The sequence below is a fragment of the Xyrauchen texanus genome, chromosome 10 (assembly GCF_025860055.1).
Source record: "Xyrauchen texanus isolate HMW12.3.18 chromosome 10, RBS_HiC_50CHRs, whole genome shotgun sequence".
NCBI lineage: Eukaryota > Metazoa > Chordata > Actinopteri > Cypriniformes > Catostomidae > Xyrauchen > Xyrauchen texanus.
In genome coordinates this window covers 28,411,064-28,438,651 of record NC_068285.1, presented here as the reverse complement: position 1 = coordinate 28,438,651, position 27,588 = coordinate 28,411,064, and the positions used below count along the sequence as shown (strand labels likewise).

Below are 27,588 nucleotides of genomic sequence, written 5' to 3'. Positions count from 1 at the left end.
TGTTTTCTTCACCAGGGAAAGAATTCTTCAGTCATCCACCACAGTTGTTTTCCGTGGTCTTTCGGGTCTTTTGGTGTTGCTGAGCTCTGCTTCTTTCTTTTTAAGAATGTTCCAAACAGTTGATTTGGCCACACCTAATGTTTTTGCTATCTCTCTGATGGGTTTGTTTTGATTTTTCAGCCTAATGATGGCTTGCTTCACTGATAGTGACAGCTCTTTTGATCTCATATTGAGAGTTGACAGCAACAGATTCCAAATGCAAATAGCACACTTGAAATGAACTCTGGACCTTTTATCTGATCCTTGTAAATGGGATAATGAGGGAATAACACACACCTGGCCATGGAACAGCTGAGCAGCCAATTGTCCCATTACTTTTGGTCTCTTGGGAGGCACATATACAAACTGTTGTAATTCCTACACCGTTCACCTGATTTAGATGTAAATACCCTCAAATTAAAGCTGAAAGTCTGCAGTTAAAGCACATATTGTTCATTTCATTTCAAATCCATTGTGGTGGTGTATAGAGCCAAAAAGATTAGAATTGTGTCGATGTCCCAATATTTATGGACCTGACTGTATATGATTAGTGAAATGATGTTAGCTGGTCATTTTGTGCCATGGCTAAAAAACTGTGAAATTTGGGTTTTTGTGATAGTAATTGTTTTTGGCCAATGAAGCTTTTTGCAATTATTTAAAATGCATCAGATCACTCTGCACAATAATCTAGAAACAATGTGAATCAACACCACAAAAACTGAAGCAGAAAACTTTGCGAAACACAAAATTTAGGTCACTGACAATACTTTTGGCCACGGCTGTAGTACTATCTGTGATTAACCTTTGAAAGATGTATTGAATGCAAAGCTAGACTATAAAAGCTTGTTTTGTCTTTTTGAAGTTTTCTCTATGGTTCCAAAGGTTCCTGCCCTCTTTGGTATAATCACTACCTTTATTTCTAAAGATAATGTAGTTAATTTGTTGCTGATATAGCTTTGTAGCCACACAGATGTTTAAGTAGACATTAGCAGGTTGTGAATAGCTAGATGCACTAACCTCCTTAGTGCTAGTTTAGCAATCTTCCGTGTGAGCAGACTCGCAAAAAAAGCCACCCATCAGAAAGTTATGAGGATCTCTGAGCGTTAAGTGATTCAAACCTCAGGTGAGCTGACGATGTAAGAGTGTGTGTCTGATGTAAAATAGACTGATGGTTAAGTGATTGCTTCTGGGCTGAAATCTACTTCTTCCCTCTGCCACTCACCGGCCAGATATTCAATTCCACATCCTGTATTTGCGGCTTGTGGAACAGACTGCAGATGGGAGCAAATCAGCTTGTTTTCCTTGAACATAACACAATTTATACAGTCATGATTGCATTAGTAATCATAACTCATAGGGGTGCACCGATCGATCAGACAAAAATCTTGATCAGCTGATCTTTGTTTTAAATCACACATGCACTGCTACTCTAATGAATGAGCATTTTCACAGCATGACAATGTGGCCTCTGGAGGGTGAATTTCTGGCAATTCTAAGTATTCACAAATTTAAACTTTCAGACATGCTGTTATTCGATTAATCTATTATTTTTTTTAATTATGTAAGAATTACACGTGTAGGAATATTAAGTTGCCCATTTTCTAGAGTCATTACGGTAGTAATTCTGACTTGCTGCACTGTGAGCAGGACGATAATGAGACTGCTAAAGGGTATACAAAGGAATTAAACAACAAATAAACATGCAAATACAAATCGGAGTATACGTGATGTAACGTGAGTAGTGACAATCAGATGTTGTGTTGAGTGATAGAGACTATTTGAGCGATGAGCACGTTCAGCTTCACTCCCTTCAGTATGCCCACTCGCGGTGTCAATAAAACATGTAGGCCTACAATTCTCCAGCTGCTCTCAATCATCAGTCACTCATCTCAGCGCTATTCTGAGAGGATCCCAATTTAAATCAGATTAATATTGGTCACATTACCACTAATCACAATAACATTTTAACCATAACAGCACCACTTCTTCATGCATTTGCTTAACAATTAATGATTTGTGTTACAGCAAAACTCCAAAGACAGTAAACAAATCATAGATATTAATGATTTCTCACTGGAGCAGTTTTAGAGCTTGTGATGGATATAATTTTCTCTATGTTAGTATTTTTGTATTTTTTGTAATTAATTTCACTGAATTAACGGGCGTGGTTTCGCCAGGTAAATCCCTGCGGACCACCTGTTCCCCAGCACGCTCGTCTGCATCGTCCGGTACTGGGATGAGACCAGCTCGCCTTACGGTCAGTCTGATGTCTTTTTCGGAGCCCCTGAGCTGGATGAGAGTTTCGCCCCTGCATTGGAAAGCGCCTTGGAATCTTGGCACACTCTCGACAGTTGCTCTATGCACACAGGGGTCTGGTGCTCAGGCACCTCAGCCGTTTAGGGCTTTGGGTCAACTGGGAAAAGAGTAACCTCAGCCAGACCCACCGCAGGCACGATTTGCCTGTACTGGAACAGGTGCTTCACAGGTTTTGATTATTTCAATAATCTCCTGTGATGTATTTTCCATGGTACGGTCCCCCTGTCTGATGTACCTGCTATATTTGCACGCAGCAGCTTGCTTGCACCTGCATGAGCAGTCCACGTAAAATAGTTCAGTATTGTGGCATTTTTAGATAGGGACCCCTAGTGTCACTACATCGACACGACTTAGAGTGAGTGACAGGGTGTCCCTCTTGCCACAACACTGTACTGGCCGCTGAAATAGCCGGGACCTTACTCTCAGCTCCTCAGCTCAAAACATGTCTGAACAGATGGACACTTCCTTCCTTTTATACCCATATGTCCGGGGGAGGGGCATGCATATTCTGTTCGGCAATTCTCATTGGCCTTTTCTGAAAGATAAGAGGTAAACGAGGCTCTCAAGAGAGACTCCTGGTGTCACTACATCGATACATGTCTCGTTCCCTCCATCAGGGAACGGAGGTTATGACAGTAACCCAGACATTAATTTTACTGTTGATAACACTTTAAAGGGGTCATGGCATGCTTTTTAAATTATTTTGATATGTTCCTTGAGGTTCAATAATAATATTAATCTAGGTTTTTTTACACAAAAAAACAGTCATTTGTAAACATGACCATTTTCCATCATTATTGACCCTGTCAGAAATGCCCTGTTTTTTGTGCTGCTTCTCCTTCATGATTTGACAGTAAATGCCACAGTAAACAATGTTATGATTGGCTTTCTGCAATTGACTGACAGCTACTGAGCAGGCTACAGAAGTGATAAGGTAAAGTATCTGTTGAGATGTTATTGTGGTGGTGGTCAGATGCAAATGAACACCACTGTGACATCACAATGTGGAGGAAGTAGTGGAGTTGTTTTGGCAGCCTGGTTTCAGTAAATGCTCTTGTTGCAGTGAGGAAGAAGTTATAAGTTCTGAAACTTACAGTGTGTTTTATTTATAGTATGTTGTATGTTGAAAGATCAAGGAAAAATGTAATTCCTCATGTCATGACCCCTTTAAGGTATGTGCACAGACTTTAAAAAATAAACCTACCCTGAGTAAAAAGTGTGACAACTAATCCCAGTCCCAGTAAGTAGTGTGTTTGATAACTCTATGGATTTATCATGAATGTGTGGTCACATATGCGCAATGATGAGTTTGCCCTGTGGTGGATTGTGCTACGTGCTGTGGTGCTCAGATCATTAACCGTCAAACGATTCAGGAGACGGTGCATCAAATTGATGACAAGCGTCTGAGAAAGCAGGTGTGTGCTGACGGTAGCATGAAGTTCAGTAGATACAGCTCTGCTTGCCATCTGTGAGATGATGAAGAGAGTTCTATTAGCATGGAGCAGTAGGGAAATTCAACTCGTTGTCTCGTAAGTATAGGCTCTAAGACCTGAACTAGGTGTGAAATTAAGTGGAGATGTGACCTTATGAAATCAAAATAAAAGTTTTGTGATTTTAAGTCTATCTAGCCTTACAAAAAATCTAGTGGTCTGACTAACTTTCCCACTCATTATTTTTACATGCAATTGAGCTTGTAATTCACTGCAAATGTTAGCCAGAAGTTTTCAGCTCTTCACTGTGTTGAATCTGCAGCAAACCTTTGGTGACAATAGTTTCCATCCAAGCTGCAAATGTATTTTATGCAGCTCAAAAAAGTTTTCCTCCTCAAGTGTGCGCTTAAGAATTTGATGCACATTTTGGAGATTTTATTTGCATCTTGGTGTTTCCATCCAGTGTTTTTTTATGCAATACCCCAAAATGCACATAAAAACACATAGATTGAAGCCGAGGTATTAATGAGTTTGCTGCAAATTTATAGCAATTAAGTTTACGTCAATTTTGACAGAACACTATTTTTTTTTAAGTCATCTGTATGCTCCTGTACTACTGCAAGTTGACAGAATTAACCTTTAGCTTTCAAACATATTTAAAAAATAAATAAAACATTTCCTTTTGGGAAAGCAAATAACAAAATATTGATGACTCATCTTGCACTTCAGATTTCAATCAAATGGTCTCTAGAATGAGAATGACCCTCCTCCCTGATACCTTCAACTAAGAAGCAAGTAGCAAATTATGGTTCCTGGCTATGATGAAAGGTAACGTCTAGGTTATGTATGTAACCTCAGGGAACGAGACGTTGTGTCGAAGAAGCAACACTAGGGGTCTATCTTGAGCGCCGAATATGCCTCTGATCTATGAAAAAAAGCCAATGAGAATTAGGCAGACAGTATTTTCATACCCAACCCCCGGACATATGGGTATAAAAGTGGAGAAATACGTCAAGGTTATTCAGGAGTTTTCTGAGGAGCCGGAAAAGGTCCGGCCACTACAGTGGCTCGGCTCAGCTACGTGGCCGGGAGGACACAACGTCTCGTTCCCTCATCAGAGAATGGAGGTTACATATGTAACCTAGACATTCCCTGTCTGTTGCTCACTTCGACTTTGTGTCGAAGAAGCGACACTAGGGGTCCAATTCAAATCACGCCATGCTCTGAGCCGTGTTCGTGTACTGCTGACACAAGAGCGGGCAAGTATTTCACATGCAAAGGCGACCAGTTGTGTCAGACTGCACGTATCCTTCCCCAATGTCCCATAAAAGTCGTCGGAATCCTTTTGGTTACCCTAAACAGGGGAACAAGGCAATGCTTGCCAACCTGGGAACGGGCCGAGCCTAGCCAGGCCTCTTTTCCCTCGTTTCCTGCATAGAGCCAAACAGCTGGGGCCCTTACATGCATCGCGGGAAAGGGGTCTTACCCAGTTTGGGAAAAGACCCTGCGGAGACCACATCTGCCCAGGGACGGGGAGGTAAAGTGGCGAAATACATCACATGGGACACCCAGGTCACATGTGGAAAAAATGTCATGGTGGTAGATCCAGCCTCAAGGAGGGGGGAGTTGCTACAGCACGGCGACCGGAGGGCAGCTGGAACTGTCTAAGGGAGACACGGGTCCACTCGCAAGGGGATCGTACCGTGAAAAATACACACAGGAGGAGTCCACGCAGGAGTCCCGACCTGTGGAGCACCTATTCCAGTACAGGGTAGATTTGAGTACCCGCAGTGGATTGGGTCAGCTAATTCCTCTGCCAAATTGCAGACCCATAGGGCTAGGGAGGAGTCATCCAGGGATTCGAATATACGGAATCTCCTGAGAGAGAAAGCGCACAGTTTTACCTCGGCCGAGGGAAAGGGCACTAGGTGCAAGCGATCCACCTGGCCAGTTCGTCAGCGTGTTACCGAGTTCTACAGGGCAGTCTTTAGAGAGAGGGCCCTGAGTCCAACTGATTCGAGCAGATTGAAGGGAGGTCTCTGACCACAGAGAGATCCCAGGAGGGGAACAGGCTTGGCCAGGAAAGATTTAACCTCCGGGTGCCTCTTAGGAACCTGATGATTAAGTCGTGCTTGCCCAAAGACTTGCGGTCTACTGCGTCGTGGTGGGCAGCGATAGCAGCAACATACACCTTCAAGGAGGAAAGGGACAGCCTCCCCTCCAACCTCTCTGCCAGGAATAAGAGCACTGACCTAACTGCACACTTCTGTGAGTCTTCAGCCTGGGAAGAACACCAATTGTGTGTTCAAAACAAGCACCACTTCAGGGCGTAATGTTGCCTGGTAGAGGGGGCTCAGGCTTGGCTGATCATGTCTACAACGGCAGGTGATAGACCAGCTAGATCTTCTGCATCCCATCCAGGGGCCAGACGCGGAGGTTTCAGAGGTCTGGGTGCGGATGCCAGAGCGTGCCCCATCCCTGAGAAAGAAGGCCTTTCCTCAGGGGAATATGCCAGGAAGGGGCTGTCGCAAGGAGTACGAGGTCCAAGAACCAGGCATGGGTGGGCCAGTAGGGAGCACCTAGGGTGACTTATTCCTCGTCCTCCCTGACCTTGCACAGCACCTGGGAATGGGAGGTCTCTCGGGATGCAAACAGGTCTACCTGGGCCAGGCCGAATCGTTCCCAAATCAGCTGGACCAACTGGGGTGAAGCCTCCACTCTCCACCGGGCCAGTGTTGTCATGACAGCGCGTCCGCTAACACATTGATGTCGCCGGGGATGTGAGTAGCGGGCAGCGACTTGACTTTGCTGGCTCCAAAGGAGGAGACGACGGGCGAGTCGCGACATGTGGCGGGAGCGTATGCCGCCTTGGTTATTTATGTACGATACCGCGGTGGTGCTGTCTGACCTGACTAGGATATGTTTGTTTAGAACTAACGGGAGAAACTTCCACAGGGCAACGATAACAGTCAGCAACTCTAGGCAATTGATGTGCCAGCACAGCGGGGCCCCTTTCCAACAGCCCGTGGCTGCGTGCCTGTTGCACACGTCTCCCCAACCTGATCTGGAGGCGTGGGTCATGACCAGGATGCATCGGGACACCTGCTGCAAGAGCACTCCTGCCTGCAAAAAGCAGAGGTCTGTCTAGGGTTTGAATGTTTGGCGGCAGGCGGTGGTGACCATCACCCGGTGCGTGCTGTGGCGCCATGCTCATCTTGGGTGTCAAGTCTGAAGCCAGTGCTGAAGCGGTCTCATATGCATCAACCCCATCGGCGAGACCACCGCGGAGGACGCCATATGCCCCAGGAGCCTCTGGAAAAGTTTTAAAGGGACCATTGTGCTTGGCCTGAAGGTGGCGAGGTATTCCATCACTGAGTCTCATTGGTGAGACGTGCTAACATTGAGACTGAGTCTAACTCCATGCCGAGGAAAGAGATGCTCTTAACCAGGGTGAGCTTGCTCTTTTTGGAAGCCTCAAACGGCTGAGGTGCCTGAGCACCTGGTCTCTGTGAGTGCTTAGTAACTCTCAGGAGTGGGCCAGAATGAGCCAGTCATAGAGGTAATTGAATATGCGGATTCCGGCTTCTCAGAGCGGGGCAAGGGCTGCCTCTGCAGCTTTCGTGAAGACGCGAGGGGACAGAGACATGCCGAAGGGGAGGACTTTGTACTGATATGCCTGGCCGTCGAACACGAACCGTAGGAAGGGTCGGTGTCGAGGCAGGATTGAGACGTGAAAGTACACGTCCATCAGGTCTACCGCTGCAAACCAATCTAGATTGCGGACGCAAGTTAAGATGTGTTTTTGCGTGAGCATTTTGAACGGGAGTTTGTGCAATTCCCGGTTGAAAACTTGCAAGTCCAAGATTGGTTGTACGCCGCCGCCTTTCTTGGGTATGATGAAGTAAGGGCTGTAGAAACCCTTCTTCATCTCGGTTGGAGGGACAGGCTCTATCACGTCTTTGAGTAAGAGAGTAGCGATTTCCACGTGCGGGGATTTGGAATGTTCGGCAAAAAAAAAAGCGGACGCCCGCGAAGGGGGGCGGAGGCCTGGCAAACTGAATTGCGTAACCGAGTCAAATGGTCCGGGCCAGCGTGACGGGTTGGGAAGTGAAAGCCACTCATCTAAGCTCCGTGCTAGGGGCACCAAAGGGATGATTATTTTTTACGTACCCGGCGGGGCTTCGCAGCGGGGTGGAGCAGGTAGTACGGTGTCGGGAGGCGTGGACGCGTCCCGAGGCTCTGGTGGTGAGAAAAGACTGGAAGCACTTACCTTTCTCTGCACACCTGGCAGGGGTTGGGTTAGTGAATGAGGAGGAGGTCCTGTAGCGGCATCCTCTGGACTCGTAAGAACCGGCCGGCCGGGGAACAGTCATGTGGGTGAGGACGGAGGGTCCACGTCCAGCATGCCGGGACTGTTGAGGTGTGCTGTGAGAACGGCATTTGCGGGCCAGGTTACCCAGAGACAAAGGAAATAGCTATTTTACTGAGAATATGGGTACCACAGACCTGTCTAGGGGTGAAATAAATTAAATAAATTTAACAAAAGATTCTCCTCCCGGCCCTCCACCGGGGGACGGAGCGGTCTGCTTACCCGCTCCTGAGCTAACGTCTTGGTCCCTGGGTAGATCGTCTCAGGAGCACCTGGGAGCCTTGCGGGTCCTCGAGGGGGTCCGTGAGATGGGGGGGCATCGTCTTTCTGCAGGGTGCTCGACACGTGCGCTGAGAGCTGGGCCCGGGTTGAGGCGAAGCAGGGCGTTTCTTCGCTGGAGGAGGACGCCCTCGGTGAGCAGACGGGGCATAGTCCATGGTGGCAGGTTTGCGGCGGGGCAGGATATGCAAAATGGCCTCCGTCTGTTTCTTCCCCGCCGAGAACTGCTGGGTAAAGTCCTCGACGGTGTTGCCGATAAAGCTGAACTGGGAGACAGGGGTGTTGAGGAAGCACACTTTGTCTGTCTCACGCATCTCCACCAAGTGCAGCCACAGATGACGTTCCTGGACCACGAGGGTGGCCATCACCTGCCCAAGTGACTGCGCTGTGACCTTCGTGACTCTGAGGGTGAGGTCGGTCGCTGAGCGCAGTTCTTGCAGCATGTCCCCCGTGCACATCTTTCAGTGCCTTGGCCTGGTGGACTTGCAGGAGGGCCATGGCATGCAGGGCGGAAGCGGCATGTCCAGTGGTGCTGTAGGCTTTGGCCGTCAATGAAGACATTGTCCTACAGGCCTTAGAGGGGAGTACAGGGCGACCCCGCCAGGTGGTAGGGCTTTCTGGACACAAGTGGAGCGCAACAGCCCTGTCCACCTGGGGAATCGCCGTGTACCCGTGGGCCACTCCGACGTCGAGGGTAGCGAGAGCGGATGAGCGAATGGCTTTGTGACGAGTGGAGAGGGGTGCCCTCCAAGCAGACGTCAGCTCATTATGCACTTCCGGGAAAAACTGGACTCTGTGCGGCGCGGAGCCCCCAGGAACAAGTCATCCAACCGCGATGGCTGTGGGGAGGATGGAGGGTTCCAGTCCAGCTCCATGCTGTCGGTGGCCCGGGCAAGCATATCGGACATCTGCGCGGCAGCCCAGGGGAGTCATCAGCATTAGACGCTGCGCTCTCCAATGCATCATCCACCTCGAGCTCTAGAGGATAGGCAGGCTGGCTGTAAGTCGAGCCGCTGTTGCCTCGAGCATGGAGTCAATGAGCGTGCCGGGGGTCGGGTGGCCCAAGGGGCCTTACCCGGCGGAGCTGCACCCACTGCCCCCACTGCCTCCTCAGATCGCCTCCATCGCCAGCCACATCGTCCTCAATCCCATGGGAAGCAGGAGCAATGCGGGGTGCGGCTGGAGTGCCGTGCTTTCTATTGAAAGCGAGCCGTGACCGCAACGTTGCCATGGTCATGTTCTCGCAGTGAAAATATGAACCATCCACAAACGCTGCCTCGGTGTGATCACAATCCAGACACACGAGACAACGCCTGTGGCCGTCTGAAGCGGAGAGCACTCTACCATATCCAGGAACTACACAGGGGCTGAAGGGCATCTTTATAAAAATGCGTCCTGAAAAGGACTTTCAACACCAGCTGTGTATTGCTCATTTAGAGGAAAATATCTGTTTCAGAGAAAATCACTCTTTTATAAATCTCTTTTAGTTTTGCGCTGTTGAAGCGCCCAGGGGTAAACTGCACTGTTGCGCAGAGAAGGAGAAGTACGCCGTAGATCCAACAGCCAGCAAGCGTCAGAGGAACAGGAACGGGTGTGTAACTCGAAGCTGACTGCAACACGACCATCGGCTCTGAAGAAAATTTCAGAATGAACTTGACGTATTTCTCCACTTTTATACCCGTATGTACGGGGCGGGGTATGCAAATACTGTCTGCCTAAATCTCATTGGCCTTTTTTCATAGATCAGAGGCATATTCTGTGCTCAAAAGAGTCCCCTAGTGTCGCTTCTTCGACACAATGTCGAAGTGAGCGACAGACGGGGAACTAAAGCCTTTTGGCTATTAAAAAAAAAAAGTGGCACACCCTACAATATGTCCCGTCCAAACTAACAGTTTCAAAAGGAAATAATAAAACTGCACATCTCATGCGATTTCATGAGGTCTTTAAATATCAACACAGTATATCCACAGACTCGTTGCTTGAATTGTGGATGGCCCTCCCTTCTCTCCAAAGAAGGCCTTAGATCTCACTTATTCCAACCAGAGTGTGTATCAATACAATTTGAATACAATTTTAAACATAATTTATTTATTTATTTATTTATGTTTTATATATAATTTTATTTTAACACTCGGCGGGGTGTTAAATTTTTTCGGTGGAGAGCTTGACAGTTTCAGAACCAACAATTTCTTGAGTATGTCATGCAGACACCATTGCGTCCAACACCAAGAGAAGATACATTCAAAACTGACTATGGATGGGTTGAGGTGCAAAATGACCTGCAGCCCTTAATGGGGCAGAGTTGGGTGAAGAGCATGAAATTACTCAGAGCTATGCACTGACTCACTTTTGTAATTGTACTAAGGATTAGTCTTCATCTGAGCCACAGGTCAAAAAAATAACCCAAGGGATAATACCCATTTAAAACAATGTGTTTCTGGTGCAGCTTTTTGAAGCTGTGCTAATGCATTTCTCTGGCATGCCCTGCAATAGTATGAGAAGTTTGGGTTAAACAACTTCCCTTTTGTAACTGTGAAGTATTTATTATTCTCTTTTATGGTGGCTCTGCCTAACAAATCTCAGCAAGTGTTTCCTAATGATTCTCACATGTCTAATGAAGTGTGTGGTAGTAGTCGATACCTTTTTTTAATAAATGAGGTACTGAAGTTCTTTGTTATGCATTGCTACAAAGGAAACACCAATTATTCATTATTTCAGGTGCTCTTGAACAAGGAGCGCTGCTGAAAACATACATTTTTCTCATTCACTGGTTTAACATTTTGTCATTTGTTGGTGTGTTGTTGTTTGTGCACACTTTTTAGATAATGGCTGCCTAGTCCATGGGGATTCTGTTGCTTTGCCTCACTGTGGTTTCTAATGAAATCCAAGCAATAAATTTGGGTTCCTGTAGTGTCCCAGCTCTCATCTTAACAGTTATGGTCACAGTAACCTCATATATTTAACACTGCTCATATTTCATCAAGTCCATGAGAGCTGCTCATAGGGTCAACTTTTTAAATAAAAAAATAGCCACAATACCACTTTAGTACATGTTTTTTTTTATTCTTATTGAAAGTATATATCTTCAGTATATAAGAAAATAACAGATTAACAAACCACAAAAGCAAAAGTTAACAATAATAGTAATTAGGAAAGAAGGATATTTTGTGGAGGGATGTTCCAGATTATCACGCTGTAGTTGATATTGTAATCCAAAATTTTCTGAGCAAAGTTGGTCCAATATCATACCTCCATACTGCAGTCTGAAATTAGATCATATGCTGTCTCTGTAGAATAAATCATAAGTTATAAAATGTACGTCTAAAATGATTGTGTGTGTGTGTGTGTGTGTGTGTGTGTGTGTGTGTGTGTGTGTGTGTGTGTGTGTGTGTGTGTGTGTGTGTGTGTGTGTGTGTGTGTGTGCACTGATATGATGAATAGGCCCAATTTGAACCATTTACTGTGTTCTGTGGGTTGATTGAAATTAATAATATTTATTTAATATCTCTAATGATATGTAAAATTCTACAAATAGATTTAGATCAACGTTTGGCACAAATATTTGAGTACAGTTTAGTTTAGTACTTCACAGTTTAGTTTTGTTTAGTTTAGTAAATTATAGACTGACTCCCTATTATTACTGGTATATAAATCACTCAATGGGCTAGGACCTCAATATATTGCAGATATGCTCACTGAATATAAACCCAACAGATCACTCAGATCATTAGGATCATATAAGCTAGAAATACCAAGGGTTCACTCTAAGCAAGGAGAGTCTGCTTTTAGCTATTATGCCAGCCGCAGCTGGAACCAGCTTCCAGAAGAGATCAGATGTGCTCCTACAGTAGTCACATTCAAATCCAGACTTAAAACACATCTGTTTAGCTGTGCATTTACTGAATGAGCACTGTGCCACTGTGTGTCCGACTGTTTGTACTGTATTTTATTTTATTTTATTCTAAACTGTTTCAATTATTCTTATTTTTTTATTCTTATTTTAATCTCTTCTATGTAAAGCACTTTGAATTACCATTGTGTATGAAATGTGCTATATAAATAAACTTGCCTTGCCTTGCCTATACATTACCAAGATAATATACACTCAAAGACCACTTTAATAGGTTCACCTGTACACCTACTTATTTATGTGATTATATAATCAGCCAATCGTGTGGCAGCAGATACGGGTCAGGAGCTTCAGTAAATGTTTTCATCAACCATCAGAATGTGGAAAAAATTTGATCTCAGTAGCTGAGTTTCCATCTAAATGATTAGCATTTTTTAAGTGCATTTCTAAAAATTCAACTTAAGAAAATACAAATTGGTGCATGTTTTCCATCCAATACGCAATGCGCATTATCATGAGGGAGCCGACTTGTCTTGATGGAGCATCTGAATAACCTCCCTGCTTCGTGGAGAGTTTTATTTGCAAGATTGGAACAAACATCTAATTTTAATAAATGCATCTATGAGACACAGCAGAATAATATTTGATATAATGGGGTTGAAATCTCCGCTATTCCCACACGCCGCATGTCTCCGCATAAAGTGGTCACTGTGTGTATGTTTAAGAATAAGGTGGACGTTTGACACAAATCCTCAAGTACATTTATTTGGGTTGGTTAGTCTTTAATGATGTAGAGGATGGTCAAATACCAGGTCAACAGCTTTTATTTCACAATGGTTTGGGTTTATAAATTACCCATAATTCTAACACTTCCATAACACTTTTATCTCCTAGGTGGGAGTCAGTGCCCAAACAGCGGTGCTTTGCAGGAGGTGCGTAACTGTAATGATCATCCCTGCACTGTGTACCACTGGCAAACGGGACCCTGGGGTCAGTGCATAGAGGATACCTCCGTTCCTCCTGCCAACAGCTCGCTCAGCCACAGTGGAGCAGGAGTCGGCACTAATGAGGCGTTCTGCTCGGTAGGGATGCAGACACGGAAAGTTATCTGTGTCCGGGTCAATGTAGGCCAGGTGCCACCTAAAAAGTACGTTTCTATTAATGTGTGTGTTTCTTTGGAATTCACGAAACAAAATACAAAATGTGAATGAAAAATGTTATTTCATTGCAGTTAATTATTTGTGTGTGCATGCGTGTGTGTGTGTGCATTTTTGTAAATATAAATCAAAATAATGTAGTATATTGAGCTGCTTGCTTAAAGAAGAGATTTTATTCTGTCTAAATGTATTTTATATTTAGATATAATATAGCACTCATCTTCACAAGATGTTACAAAGAGCTTACTAATTGGTAAAATTTTTCCTAACCATTAATCATGGTTTTAAGGTATAATTATATCCTCATACATATTTAAATAATTATTCTGTTCATTGTCTACCCATAACAATGCCTCTACATGTCCTTTCATTGTCCTCAAGCGGGTCACAGAAAGTCCATAAACTTTTATTACCCTTTGTTGCAATAGATATTGAAGCATATTATCTATTATGTTTTATAAAAAACATCCCTCAGTCCAGTGCATGCTCTTTATTGACAGTTTGTGACTGTAAGTAGATGAGCTCTCAGCTGGTAGTTTTAAGCATCTAGGTCTGGTCTCCCCGTCAAGGTGTCTACTGGGAAAATAAATTAACTGTTTATTTATTCAGTTTAATAGCTGCATTATTCTGTCAGTGGATGTGGAAACAGAGTGCTCGGGCACACCATGCTGGCAATGGAAATGAGCAACTGCTTTCTTCCCAGGGTTATTCATGTGCTGGGCTTTACCCACTGATCTGCACATTCACATACAGATGCAGATTTGCACACACGAGCTGCATGTTGATCATTATGGGGCTGGGACTGTGTGTGAAAGGAACAGGAAAATTGGAATGACACAGGGATAGGAACAGAAAGGAGAAGAAAGTGTCATACAGTATATTCAAAAGGACAACTATAACAAAAACACAATTGTTGAGACTGAACTCATTTATTTACATTATGCAGTTTACACTTATAGTAATTGTCTAAAAAGAAGTCAAGTTAATGCTTTATTATCATGTGTTCTGAATACAGTGTATCAAGAACAATGAAATTGTTACTTGGATGATTTTGCACTATACTAAGGGACCGTCTAGACCAAATTCATTCTTGCCCTAAAAAAAGCTATGCACATAACAAAATATAGGTGTCTCAAGATGTGCTTTTAAAAGTTGACATGCTTTTTTACCTGACACGGCATCCAAACAAGACAGTTGAATGCGGCACAATGGTCAAAGACGTACATCTAGCACATGTTTACATTGAAGAACAAAGTAAAAAATAGCATTGCACAATGGTGGAAATGTCTACTTCCCAAAAGTATTTCAAGCCATCTAATCATTTAGCGGTACATATATTCACAGTGATGCATGCTATGTTCAGTGATTTCATTGTCCTAGGCTGTGTTTCCCAAAAGCATTGCAAGCTTAAGTTGATCGTTAAATTGTTTTGGCGCTAATGGTTTCTACGATCTACTTAGGCTTACGATGCTTTTGGAAAATGTGGTCCTGGTTAGTGTGAACATCTCCATCCTGTTTTAATGTGTTTATGTAGGTGTCCAGAGAGCCTGCGTCCGGAGACAGTGAGACCATGTCTTCTGCCCTGTAAGAGAGACTGCATCGTCACTCCATACAGTGATTGGACACCTTGCCCCTCCTCATGCCAGACAGGTTCTCTGCTTTAAAAAAAATTATAAATTGGTTAAAGAGCATAAAATAAATTATTATTTGTTGCTTTCTCAGCATTCCATCAGGAGTGTTAAAAACAGTCTTTGTTTCCACAGTGGCTCTCTATCAACACTATGAAATGTATTGTTGCCTGGCAACCCCGCCTGTCGGAACCAGAGCAAATATTATAATAAGCAGACAATATCTGAGCAATTTGTTATATAAGACATACTTGTGCTGCATTGCTATTGCTTGTTAATATCATTTTTTTCTGTGAATGTCACACTTGAGTGTGTTTTGTAGGAAACATTGGCTTAATGCCTCTCAATTAACATCTGGTGGAGAGGTACTTCAACGTGCTAATATTTTTTATTTCATCCTACTCTACACATCCATTTTTCTTCTTCTTTGTTGTTGGCATTGATTGCATTTAAATAATGTACAATATGTTTGCATATTTAAAAATATCTGTTATTTTTACAAAGGGAACTACCCTATCAATTTGTACCTCTACCTTGTAATGCTATAAAAAGAGAATAAATAATCAACAACGAGACACATATTTATAACTGCCTTTTCCTAGTGGAGAAGTTCAATGAGAGGATAAATAGCTTAATCAAGTTTTAAAAAGCTGACCATTGTAGCCTCATTATCATCATTTCATTTCTGAATAGCACTTAATATTAAAGTCGTTAAATCACAAAGCATATGATAGCTTAAATGTACTGCCATTTTTGCACATTTTAAGGATAAACCTTGTTAAATGCAATGTAATCAGGCAAAGTTTATGTACTGATTATATTTATGAGTGATAACATTTTCTTTATGAGCTTTTCTGCATTTATACGCGATATCTCTTCCTGTGTAAATTAAGGAGGTGCCATCAAAAGAAGCAATCCAGGAAACGTATCATTGTTCAGCTTCCAGCCAATGGGGGCCAGGACTGCCCAGAAGTTCTCTTCCAGGAAAAGGAATGTGATGCCTCATCTTTTTGTCCAGGCTACAGGTAAACAAGGCTGGTACTAGTATGTGATCTTTGTGGGGGTGGGCAAAAAGTAATCTTACTTCGCCATATGATCAGGGAACGGGGCGGGGGGTGGGGGTAATCAGATCAAGTGGAGTTGGGGATTCTGAAGTTTCTTGGGGTCCCCACTGTATAAAACTTGTCTTTCTGTGCCATAGGTGGAAAACTCACAAGTGGCGTAGATGTCAGTTGGTGCCTTGGACCATTCGGCAGGACACTCCTGGAGCTCAGGAGACCTGTGGACCAGGACTACAGGGTAGAGGTACAGAAGACCCCTCATCATCAACCTTTCTATAAGAAAGATGCAACATCTTACAATAGTAGGCCATATATGTTGAAATATCTTTGTTTATACTTGTAGCTATGGTTCACATTGAAGCTGGGGAGATTTTTAAACAGGTTGCAAATGCATATGATTTGTTGTCATTTGATATGTGACTGAGAGTTAGCATCATAGCACTATTTTTGGCTCTTTATTAACAACATTAATATCTGTCTAAATGCGGAGGCCTGGGCATCTCAGTGAGGATTGACACTGACTAACACCCCTGGAGTCGCAATTTTGAATCCAGGGCATGCTGAATGACTCTAGCCAGGTCTCCTAAGCAACCAAATTGGCCCGGGGGTAGAGTTACATGGGGAAACCTCCTCGTGGTCATGATTAGTGGTTCTTGCTCTAAACGGGGTGTGTGGTAAGTTGTGCGTGGATCGCGGAGAGTAGCATGAGCCTCCACATACTGTGAGTCTCCGCAGTGTCATGCACAGTGAGCCACGTGATACGATGCACAGATTGACTGTCTCAGAAGTGGAGGCAACTGAGACTTGTCTTCTTCCATCCGGATTGAGGTGAGTTACTGCCCCACCACAATATCCTACTAAGAGGTGGGTATTGGGCATTCCAAATTGGTGAGAAATCTGTGTAAATGCTTCTGGATCCAAAATAAATGTTGTTCAAGTTATTTGGGGCCATCTCTGAAGCAGTCAAAAGCTAAACCCTTTGCTCTGACTCTCACCAGTAAACTCTTTCTGGGTTCAAACGCAAGCCCATTACTGTGGTGTGATTGAAAAACATCTTTGAAAATGAAAGATAAGAGTGTTGGTTTTTATGCCTCAAGACAGTTGATGTTGGTGCTATACAATCATTAAATATCTCTTATAGAGTTGCATTTACCATTAAATTAGACACAAAGTTCCACATAATTCATAACTGACATTAAAACGCATTTATATGGAAACAAAATATTGTTTGAAAATGTAAAACAATATTAAAAGAGAAATAATATGCCTTACTTGTAATACTGTAGGACATGTATCCCGTGAAGAGCTTGGACTTTGGTCAAAGTAAGAGCGTGTCTGCAGATGATTCCCAGATTCACATTAGAACCATAATGTAAAGAGCTTCATTAGATATCAAGATACACAACACTTCTCAGCACAGCCTACATTAGCAACCATTACCCGTAATATCCTGCAATACACAGACATGGTAGAAGAAGAAATCCAATACAATGGCTTTCACCATATATGTTTGGATCTGTTCTGGTTCCCGAGTCAATAGGCATTTATCCGTCTACTAGTGTAATCCATTACAAGATGCTTATCTTCATTCAATATTTGTGGCTTTGCAGATGAAAGTGGGTTTATCTTTATCAGTGTTGCCCAGAGACAAGCAGAGTTTTCCTTAATGTTGGCTTACTTTGAGTATAGTTTTGTTTTGTTGTGCTTTGCTTTTTTTTTTTTTTTTGCCCTTTATATATAATTTCATTCTATGCCCTAACATTAAGATTTGTCTTCACAGCTTGGGTGTTCATATGCTGTCGATCATGTAATGTGTCATAGTTGCCTCTTTTGTTAATTATCTTGTATAATGCACGCCTATCAGTTTGTGATATCTCTTCTATCGCACAGTTGTCTCCTGTAAGAAGTTAGATGGTGGACCGGTAGATGTTTCAGCCTGTCTCAAGTTTGCTGGTCCTATGCCTCAACTCACTCAATACTGTCAGCTTCCATGCCAGAATGACTGCCAGCTGACTAACTGGTCCAAATTCTCATCCTGTGCTGCTGATTGTGTGGGCGTTAGAACCAGGAAAAGGATGCTAGTTGGTAAGTGCTGCTTCTATATGAATCAGCTGGTGCAATGATTACTTGCTTATGCAAATGTGTCTCTGCCTAAGTGACTAAATAAATGCACAAACAGATTGTTCTCACCCACTGTTTTTTTAATTGAACTTAGTTATGGTATATGGGGAAATACACTAAGAATTAATGTTATTAAAAAAGTTAAAGGAAAGATGTCTTTTTGTCTGATTTTCTTGAAAAAATGAATGCCCTATAAGGTTACTGGTTGGGCAGTTTCTTTATTTAATATGAGCTCTATAATTTGGATTCATAATTCTGTGTAGTCATTGATAAATTGCATTTAGTTGTTAGTGTATGGTCAATGTTAATGCTTTAAACCTATAAATAAACATGTTTGGGCAGGCGCATAATATTCAAAATAAGGGGGAAAAAATAGAAACAACCCTCACTCTGTCATTTTACTTGCAAATTTTTATTAGCTTACAACGTTTCGGTTAAAGACCTTCTTCAGGCATTCTATTAATTTCCCTAAAGAGTCTTCCAGTTGCAAAGGAAATATCACTGTTACCATCATTATTGAACTGAACATTACACTAACGCTTTGTGTCAACTGTTTGTTTTGACCTCTTGGATTGTTTGATTCACAAAAGAACCTGGTTCTTCACTTTCTTTGTGACCACACCAGCGTGTTTGCTAAATCAACATTTTGTGATTTGAATGCACTTCATTTTAAAACCCTTTCATTACTGTTCCTCATGTCCCTATTCACAATTACTGGCATGTCTGAGGACTTCCTTAAAAGGCATTTTTGTGGGTGTGGATTTATGATAATTGTGAGTGAACATTCACACGCCCTGTATTTATGAATATTTTGAATTCACTAACATGCACACATTTAACTAACAAATCTCAGGTGACCAGGCATTTGTGAATCCGGAGGACAATTTTCGGAAAGGTCCATTTCATGTGCAAATTACTCATACAGAATTTACTCATATATTTACAAGAGTTACATGAATGAGCACCATTGTCTGCATTGATTTAGTACCCGAGTCACTAAAGATGTATGTAGATAAGGTAATGGTGCAGACAGGGCCAAAGGATTAGGACTAAAGGTAATTTGCATGGTGCAGCCTTGCTGGCCAGTTCTGTGTGCTTAATTGTCAAGGATTCAACAGACTAACATTATTTGGCATTCTTTTCATCTACACCACTTGTCTTGATAAAATGGTGCGGGTGCAGTCTATAATAAAACTCATTTACATAGAAAGGAGGCATGTTTGCACTGAAAATAATGGCAATGTCTTTATTATAACACATGGAGCAGCACATAACCAGTGCAGATAATACCTGGTTAAACTAGATTAAACAAGACAGGTTTTTGCGTGATCAATTAACTTGATTGGAAAACACTCCATGATTTAAGTAGTTTTGCTAAATGCTGTCAATTACATGAGTGTGCCTGAATCTCAACTGAGCCAGAAATAGGGTTTAATCTGTAGCGTAAAGTGCCATGAGGGGCTTAGTCACTGATTTAGAAGGTTACAAAAATACAGTGTGTGTAATTGCCCTTTAAAAGACCTGCTTTAAGTCTGGCAACTGTCCAAAAAGATTACATGAGATTAGCGCATAGGTATTTTAACTTGGATAAATCTAAATTAGGATACGTTTAACTTAATTCTTGACCATTTTATTTAAAAATATTTAAAGATACCCTGAACATTGAACCATTTTATTAAAATCATTGTTCACCCCCAAAAAAAAAAATAAAAATAAAAATATCAGTTTCCCACCTTCATGTTGTTTCAAACCCATGTGACATTCTTGCTTCCATTAAACACAAAAGGAAATGTTAGGCAGAACGCTAGCCTCAGTCATTATTCAGTTTCCTTGTTTGGAAAGAAAATGCATTGAACGTAATTGCTGATTGAGGCATCTCCATTTGTATTCCACAGAGAAGAGAAAATTATAAGTGTGACATATTTTTCATTTTTGAATTAACTATCCATGATATTATGTCTTCTAAAGTTTGTTGATCTCAAATCTACTGATTTATGTGATTGTGTGCTCAGGTAAAAGCAAAAAGAGAGAGCAATGTAAAAACACCCAGATGTACCCCCTGAGTGAGACCCAGTACTGCCCCTGCAACAAGTACAACGCCCAGCCGGTGGGTAATTGGTCTGACTGCATCCTGCCCGAGGGTGGCCGTGTAGAGGGTCTTTTGGGTATGAAAGTGCAAGGTGATACCAAGGAGTGTGGCCAGGGCTACCGATATCAAGCCACGGTGTGCTATGACCAAGATAACCGCCTTGTAGAGACATCACGCTGCAACAGTCATGGTGGGTTAACAGTAATGACACACATAAGTGATTTGAATACAATGTAAATTGGGGTCCAAAAGTCTGAAAACACTAGAGAAAATGCTTCTGTTGTGAAAATTCTAACATGAACTGCAGACATGTATGCAAAACCTGATGATTTGTGTTATCACAACATTATATGAGAATGTTCCAAAAAGCATCCTGTGTGGAGGCAAGGAAATCTGGTCTTTGTGCAAAATAGTTAACATGGTTAATACTCCTACTTTTCAATTGCAATTAATTTTGTTTTCCCTTTATTTCCCTATTTCTCAACATCCTAAAACGTGTTTATTTCCAGGATTTAATGAGAAAAAAGGCCATAATATCAATGTGGTCTTAGGCTTTTATAGCCTAATGTATGTAGTAATACAAATATGAGAAACAATTAACTGCATGCATCAAACTGAAAATACAAAACAAACAGCTACAAGCAGTTTTCTCAGTTTCATCCAATTTGAAATGCATATGAGCGTTTTGGGGCTTTTGCAGAATATGTTTTACTAAACAATGCACAATAGAAGCATGCATGTTTTTATCCTTTTTGTTGTATCCTTTTAGTTAGTCTCTCTTCACTTAAAACAGAAAAGAGCTTATCTCGCTAAGTATTTTTTACACCCACTGATGGTCAATACAAAAATCAATGCAAAACATTTGAGCTCCACAACAGTGTTCATAGTCTAATTCGGTATGGACACCTTTCATCATCTCCTACAGCATGGGATACAGAAAAGAGCATTTGGCAATCCATTCCCCTCAGCCCCAGATTAAAATGTGGGAAACTACAGTGCTTGAATGTTTTGGGCAATGCAAGAGCTCGTGATGTTAAGATCTCTCTTTTTATGAGTCACAATCCATTCGTATGGATTGTACGCACTCAGCTTGAGGCCTGTGAGTGACTCAGAGACTCAGCATCCCTACAGTGCAGATGTGCTGACAGAGGCAGGGCGTTACCCTCTCCCTCTCTTTCATTTCCTGCTGGTTATGAGACACCCCTAGCTCCTTTCAGACTCTGTGCTCCTCACAATTTGAAGCATTGTTGCTTGCTTGTGAGACTGTCAGGTTGACATGTTGCCTGAGGCGATTTGTTGGGGGTCGAGCCTGTGTTTAATCCAACTATGAGAAGATACATTGCAAAACAAAATTCAGTGCAAAGAGTTTTTACCTTTTGATTTGTTGTCATTGGATTGTTTAAGCAAATTTTTTGTGAGTTGTCCAATTTAAAATTTATAGGCACAGGCTGTGAATTGCAAAAAGATAGCCCAAAATGTAATAGTATGTGTGAGAATATTCTTTTTTTTTCCTGATTTAGAACAACACTTGCAAAAATATCTGGAACAATCCCTCTCATGATAATAGGCAGAGAGATAAGGGGCCCTTCAGACAGAATGTGTTATTGTGTTAAGAAAAGGTGCTGTAGATGCAATACAATGAATAGAATAGATCGCAGGTGTCTCGAGACATGTTTTTAAAAGGTGATGTTCTTTTTAACTTGACATGGCATCTTAAAAATGTGGCATTTGGCGCAGCGTGACTGTCAAAGATGTCCGTCTAGTGCATGTTTATATAAAACAACAGTTTACAAAAAAGCACAGACAGATGCAAAAACATGTTCTGTTTGAATGGCACCTACTCAATTTGTGCTGAAGACTTTCAACGTTATCTACTCCTACTTTTATCTAACATGAAAAAAATATTGTTATGTATACTGTAATTTATATGTTACTGATGGTCTCTTCTTGAACGTGTTCATAAAGGGACGGTTCAATACTGTGTATATTGGACAAGAGATTGATATCAGTCACTATATTCTAAAATGTTCTCATTAACAAAAGGTTTGTTGTCCCTAGAAGGAAGGATTCATTTACAAGTTCTTATTGGTTCATAGACAGGTTGTCACTGCAAATGTCACGATCTGCCTAAAAGCAAATCAGATATCTCACATTGTGCTTTAACATCTGTATGCAACCGGCAACCAGAAATGTGTCTATTTGTGTCTTTCTGAAATGCTCATTAAAACTGCTGTAAAGCCATGGAGTAATCATCCAATGGCTTGTTAGCATCAAATATTGTTGTGCTTGTAGGTTTGAAGGAGCAATGCATTATTGCCAATGTGGAATTCTTGCAGCCTCCTGCAGCCTACAGTTTGAGTAATCCTCTGAAATATTCTTAGATATTTACTTGAGCTAGCTTGTTTATTATACCATCTGTTTGGCTTTCCAACCAAGAATGTCCAGAATGAAACATGACCTTTGCAAGTTGTGATGTAAAATTAAACTTCAACAGAAACCGAGACACTGTGCTTCAGCACTGTTTCACTTGTCAAAATGTATTAGACAAACTCCAGTAACCATTGTTATAACTGCATCATGTGAACCTCATGTTCGTTTGACTGATACTGTTTTAGAAATGTCATGGTTACTGTTGTAACCTCCATTCCCCGATGGAAGGAACGAGACGTTGTGTCAATTGTAGTGACACAAGGGGTCTCTTCTGAGAGCCTCGCTTACCTCTGAACTTAAACTTTAGAAAAGGCTAATGTCAAGTTGGCAGACAGAATTAGCATGCCCCACCCCGGACATACGGGTATAAAGGGAGAGGGCGAGTGAATGCCAGACAGTCGTCGAAGAGACCGAACTTGGAGACAGGGGCGTTGAGGAAGCGGGTTCGTCAACGTTGCGCATCTCGACCAAGTTCAGCCATAAATGGCGTTACTGGAACTCGAGGGTGGCCATCGCCTGCTCGAGTGCTTGCACTGTGACCTTCGTAGCTCTGAGAACGAGGTCGTTGGCAGAGCGCAGTTCCTACAGCACGTCAGGATCGGCACTACCCAGGAACAGATCTTTGAGTGCCTTGGCTTGGTGTAACTCTACCAGGAGCCATGGCATGCAAGGCGGAGGCAGCCTGTCCAGTGGCGCTGTAGGCTTTCGCAGTCAGTGGTGACATTGTCCTACAGGCCTTGGAGGGAGTATCGGACGGTCCCGACAAGTGGCGGCATTCTCGGGACACAGGTGGATAGCAACCGCTCTGTCCACCTGAAGGACCTCCCGGGGGGGGCGTAGCTATGACCAGCGGAATCGATCGAGTAGTTGTGAGATGGGGACAGAGGTTTCCAGTCCACCTCGTGCTCAAGCCGGCCCGGGAAAGCATAGCGGACATCCGTGCGTCAGGCTCAGACTGGTCGAGCGGACCCAAAGGTGGAAGCCCAGGCGAGTCATCAGCATCAGACGCCGCTGTGATGCTATCCAATCATCATCCAATTCCGGGGGCTTGAAGGAGAATGCAGGCTGGCCGCGAAGTGAACAGCACACATCCCGAGCTCGTACGGAAGTAAGCAAGCGTGCCGGGTGGTTCATGGGGTTTTACCCGGCGAAACAGAGCCTGTTGTCATCCTCAAATCGTCTTCAATGCCAGCCGGGTCGTCCTGAATTCTGTGGGAAGAAAGAAAGACTGAAGTGGCTTTCTCTCGTTAGAAAAGAAAGCCGCGACCGCAATGTTGCCATGGCTATGTTCTCGCACTGAGAACATAAACCATTCATAAAACGCTGTCTGTGTGTGTTCGCAGCCCAGGCACATGACACAGCTTTTATGACAATCAGAAGTGGAGAGAAATCGACCGCATCCAGGAACTACACTGTTGGAAGGGCATCTTTAAAAAGACACGTCCTGAAAAGAACGTTCAACGCTCACTTGTGTATGTTGCTCTTTTACCAGGATCAAACTCTTTTAGAGGAAAATAAACTCTTTCAAAGAAGTCAACTCTTTTATAAGAGAAGCGCTGTCGAAGCGCCCAGGGGCAGAGTCTGCACATTGTGCAGAGAGGAGAAAGATCCAACAGCAAGCTCTCTTACAGAGGTGGGTGAAGCAGTCATGTGTCACACAGCTCACTGATCACACAACCGTTCGGCTCCGAAGAAAAATCTATCTGGCATTCGCTTGCCCGCTCCCTTTATACCCGTATGTCCAGGGCGGGGCATGCAAATTCTGTTTGCCAATTTGACATTGGCATTTACTCAAGTTCAAGTATAGAAGGTACGCAAGGCTCTCAGAAGAGACCCCTTGTGTCACTACAATCGACACAACGTCGAGTGAGTGACAGATGGGGAACCCTAATTTGTCTCTATCTTACTTTCGCAGGATATATTGAGGAAGCTTGTATTATCCCCTGCCCATCTGACTGCAAACTCAGTGAGTGGTCAAACTGGTCTCGATGCAGTAAGTCTTGTGGCAGTGGAGTCAAAGTACGATCCAAGTGGCTTCGAGAAAAACCTTATAATGGTGGAAGGCCCTGCCCCAAACTGGACCATGTGAATCAAGTATGTAGCAATGTTGAATCCAGTCATATTTATATAATGCTGTTGGATATGCACTTGTCTATTTTAATGATTAATTATCATAAGAGTCATTAAACTTGCAAAGGTGTTATACATTTTCAAATAAAAGAACAAATAGAACAACATTTTATTTTATTATTAACACAGTAAGGGGTTTGTGTATTATGAAACAAACATTTTCTATGCTTTAGAATGGCATCAGATTTTTAAAGAGGATGGCTAAAATGGTGTAAATATACACAGCATGAAAAGATTGTCCTCTGAGGTTATCTAAATGACTGACATGCAATAACTTCTCTGCTCTCTATTTTTTCTCTTTCATCTTCTCTCCTATCATGGTTGGAATCCTGCCACAGGCTCAGGTAAAAATCTCAAGTTTTAAACCACATAGAAACACACCAATAATTGAATGTTGCACTCTCTTGATTAATCAATTGGTTTTGATGAATGGGAATATATTTTTTTAAAGAATCATTAATTCAAGATCTTGATAAATGTATGACTCGACAGGATGAAACGTAGGAAAGATCTGAACATTAGGGGACACATTGTAAACCTTATTGGCTTGTCTCATTAATATTATGAATTTGACATTATGTTTGCTTGCATGTTCCTTCAGTCTATGTTAAAAGCAACCAGTTTGCAACCAATAAATATAAAGAAATTATATATTATAAATATAATTAATAATATAACAAAGTACCTTTAAGGCGAGTCTGGTCACTTGATGGCCTCTAATGCTTCGGTTAAGCTATTTTCTATTTATACAAGTACAGTTCCTATTTACTGTACTTGAATGGGGGAAAATCTAAATCTCCAAAACGACTGGTCAAGATTTCAATTAAAAAAACATGTTTCAAATCAGCAACAAAATGTGACAACATCGGTATCATACATTGTAATTCTTTAGCTCAACTCATGCATAAAGAAACAATATTTTTAAGCTGATCCAGCTATTTTGCATACACATTCTTGAGGAAACAGAAGGACGACACATCTATTGAAAAGTTGACTGGCTCTAACTATAAAGCCAGACTTTTATTCCTAGAGCAGCCATATTCAACGATGCAATTTCTCTCATTCATAATTATAGCAGTTACCTGTCTAAACCTATAATGTTTCAGGTTGTAATAAGTTAATATGGTTGCTACGCCCCTGCTGAAAGTGTTGTGGTGTATCTTCAGGTGTATGAAGTGGTCCCGTGTCTGAGCGACTGTAGTCAGTATGTCTGGGTGGCTGAGCCATGGAGCGTTTGGAGGGTCAGCAATGTTGATCTGAAGGAGAACTGCGGTGATGGTGTACAGACGAGGAAAGTAAGGTAGGAGTATCACAAACAACAACAATGCTAAATCTTCTATTATGGCTTCATAGTGTTCATAATAGTTAAATGAACAATAAGCTCACAAGCTTGTTTCTTTTTATGAAGGTGCATGCAGAACACTGTTAATGGGCCTTCAGACCCTGTAGAGGACTATCTCTGTGATCCAGAGGAAATGCCTCTTGGGGCCAGAGAAAGAAAACTTCCCTGTCCAGAGGACTGTGTTTTGACCGACTGGGGCCCTTGGAGTCGATGCCCATTAGTAAGAAAATTATATTTATAAAGAAATTAGGAACACCTTACAATATTGTTCTATAAGTTAACATTAGTTAATGCACTAGGTATCATGATTTTTAAAGTGTTTATTAATCTCGATTAATGTTAATTAATAAATATACTTTTGCTTATTGCTAAGTTTGTGTTAGCTCATAATGCAGTAGTTATTGTTAACATATACAACTTAATGTGATAAATGGATTAGTATACTGTATATAGAAATAACATGAACCAAGATAAACAAATACAATATATTTATATAAATGTAATTTCGATGGATAGTTTAAACCTAACTTAACATTCCACACAGCATTTTTCAATGCACACATTCCATAAATGCCCAACCATTGTCTGGGAACTTCAGTGCATACTGATTGGCCAGTGAGAGTCTAGAACACTTCCACCTATTTTTCCATTTCCTGTAGAGTAGGATTTGACACACAGCATGTTTTTTCAGAGTAGCTCACAAGCTCGGCCAACACCAATTTAACATTGTTTCATTTTTGTTGGCAGTGGACCAGCACCAGTAAATAAAGGAAAATTGGAAGTCATTGGTGTGGAAAGTGTTTTTGTATGGTGGAGGTTGATGCTTGGAGTTTTGTTAAGCTTTTTGTTGGGTTGTGAGCTTACGCTTTAAATATTTTTGGATTGGCATAAGCCTGTGCACAGGCGTTTTTGAGGATTCTCTCAGAGGGAGGGTTACTCATGTCTCTTTCAGTGTGATTCCCAGGCATGCTGCCACCAAACTGCAAGGGAAGATAATTGTCATGAATACAGAGGGGATTCCAGCATTGAAAATGCGCTAAAGCTTAAACCATCTTACACATGAATGTTCTGAAATCAGGGAGGCATTTATTTCCCTCAGAAAAAACAGCCAACATCTGAATTAGCAATACAATTTGAAAGCAAAATATATCCGCTGCACATATGCTGAACAATTGAAGATTGCCTTTTTAAATAGATTGTTCATCATGTTATTAGTTTCCCTGCTGCAAAAAATCTTAAAGTCGGCATTAAACGGAAGTTGTGACAGACTTATTGCAATGTATTTCCAAGTGCAACAGCTGATCGAATTAGAAAAAAATATTAGGGCAGTGACATGATTTTATCCAT

General features: G+C 42.1%; 1 protein-coding gene across 1 annotated transcript in view; it reads left to right on the top strand.

Moving 5' to 3' along the window:
- LOC127650710 (thrombospondin type-1 domain-containing protein 7A-like) overlaps positions 1-27,588 on the top strand; it is a 192,103-nt gene that overhangs the window by 120,625 nt on the left and 43,890 nt on the right. The window contains exons 8-17 of the mRNA XM_052136306.1: positions 13,178-13,430; positions 14,975-15,097; positions 15,965-16,093; positions 16,270-16,373; positions 18,020-18,214; positions 20,263-20,529; positions 24,685-24,863; positions 25,238-25,243; positions 26,066-26,199; positions 26,308-26,461. Of these exons, the coding sequence (XP_051992266.1) occupies positions 13,178-13,430; positions 14,975-15,097; positions 15,965-16,093; positions 16,270-16,373; positions 18,020-18,214; positions 20,263-20,529; positions 24,685-24,863; positions 25,238-25,243; positions 26,066-26,199; positions 26,308-26,461 (1,544 nt within the window). The remainder of the gene's footprint in view (positions 1-13,177; positions 13,431-14,974; positions 15,098-15,964; positions 16,094-16,269; positions 16,374-18,019; positions 18,215-20,262; positions 20,530-24,684; positions 24,864-25,237; positions 25,244-26,065; positions 26,200-26,307; positions 26,462-27,588) is intronic.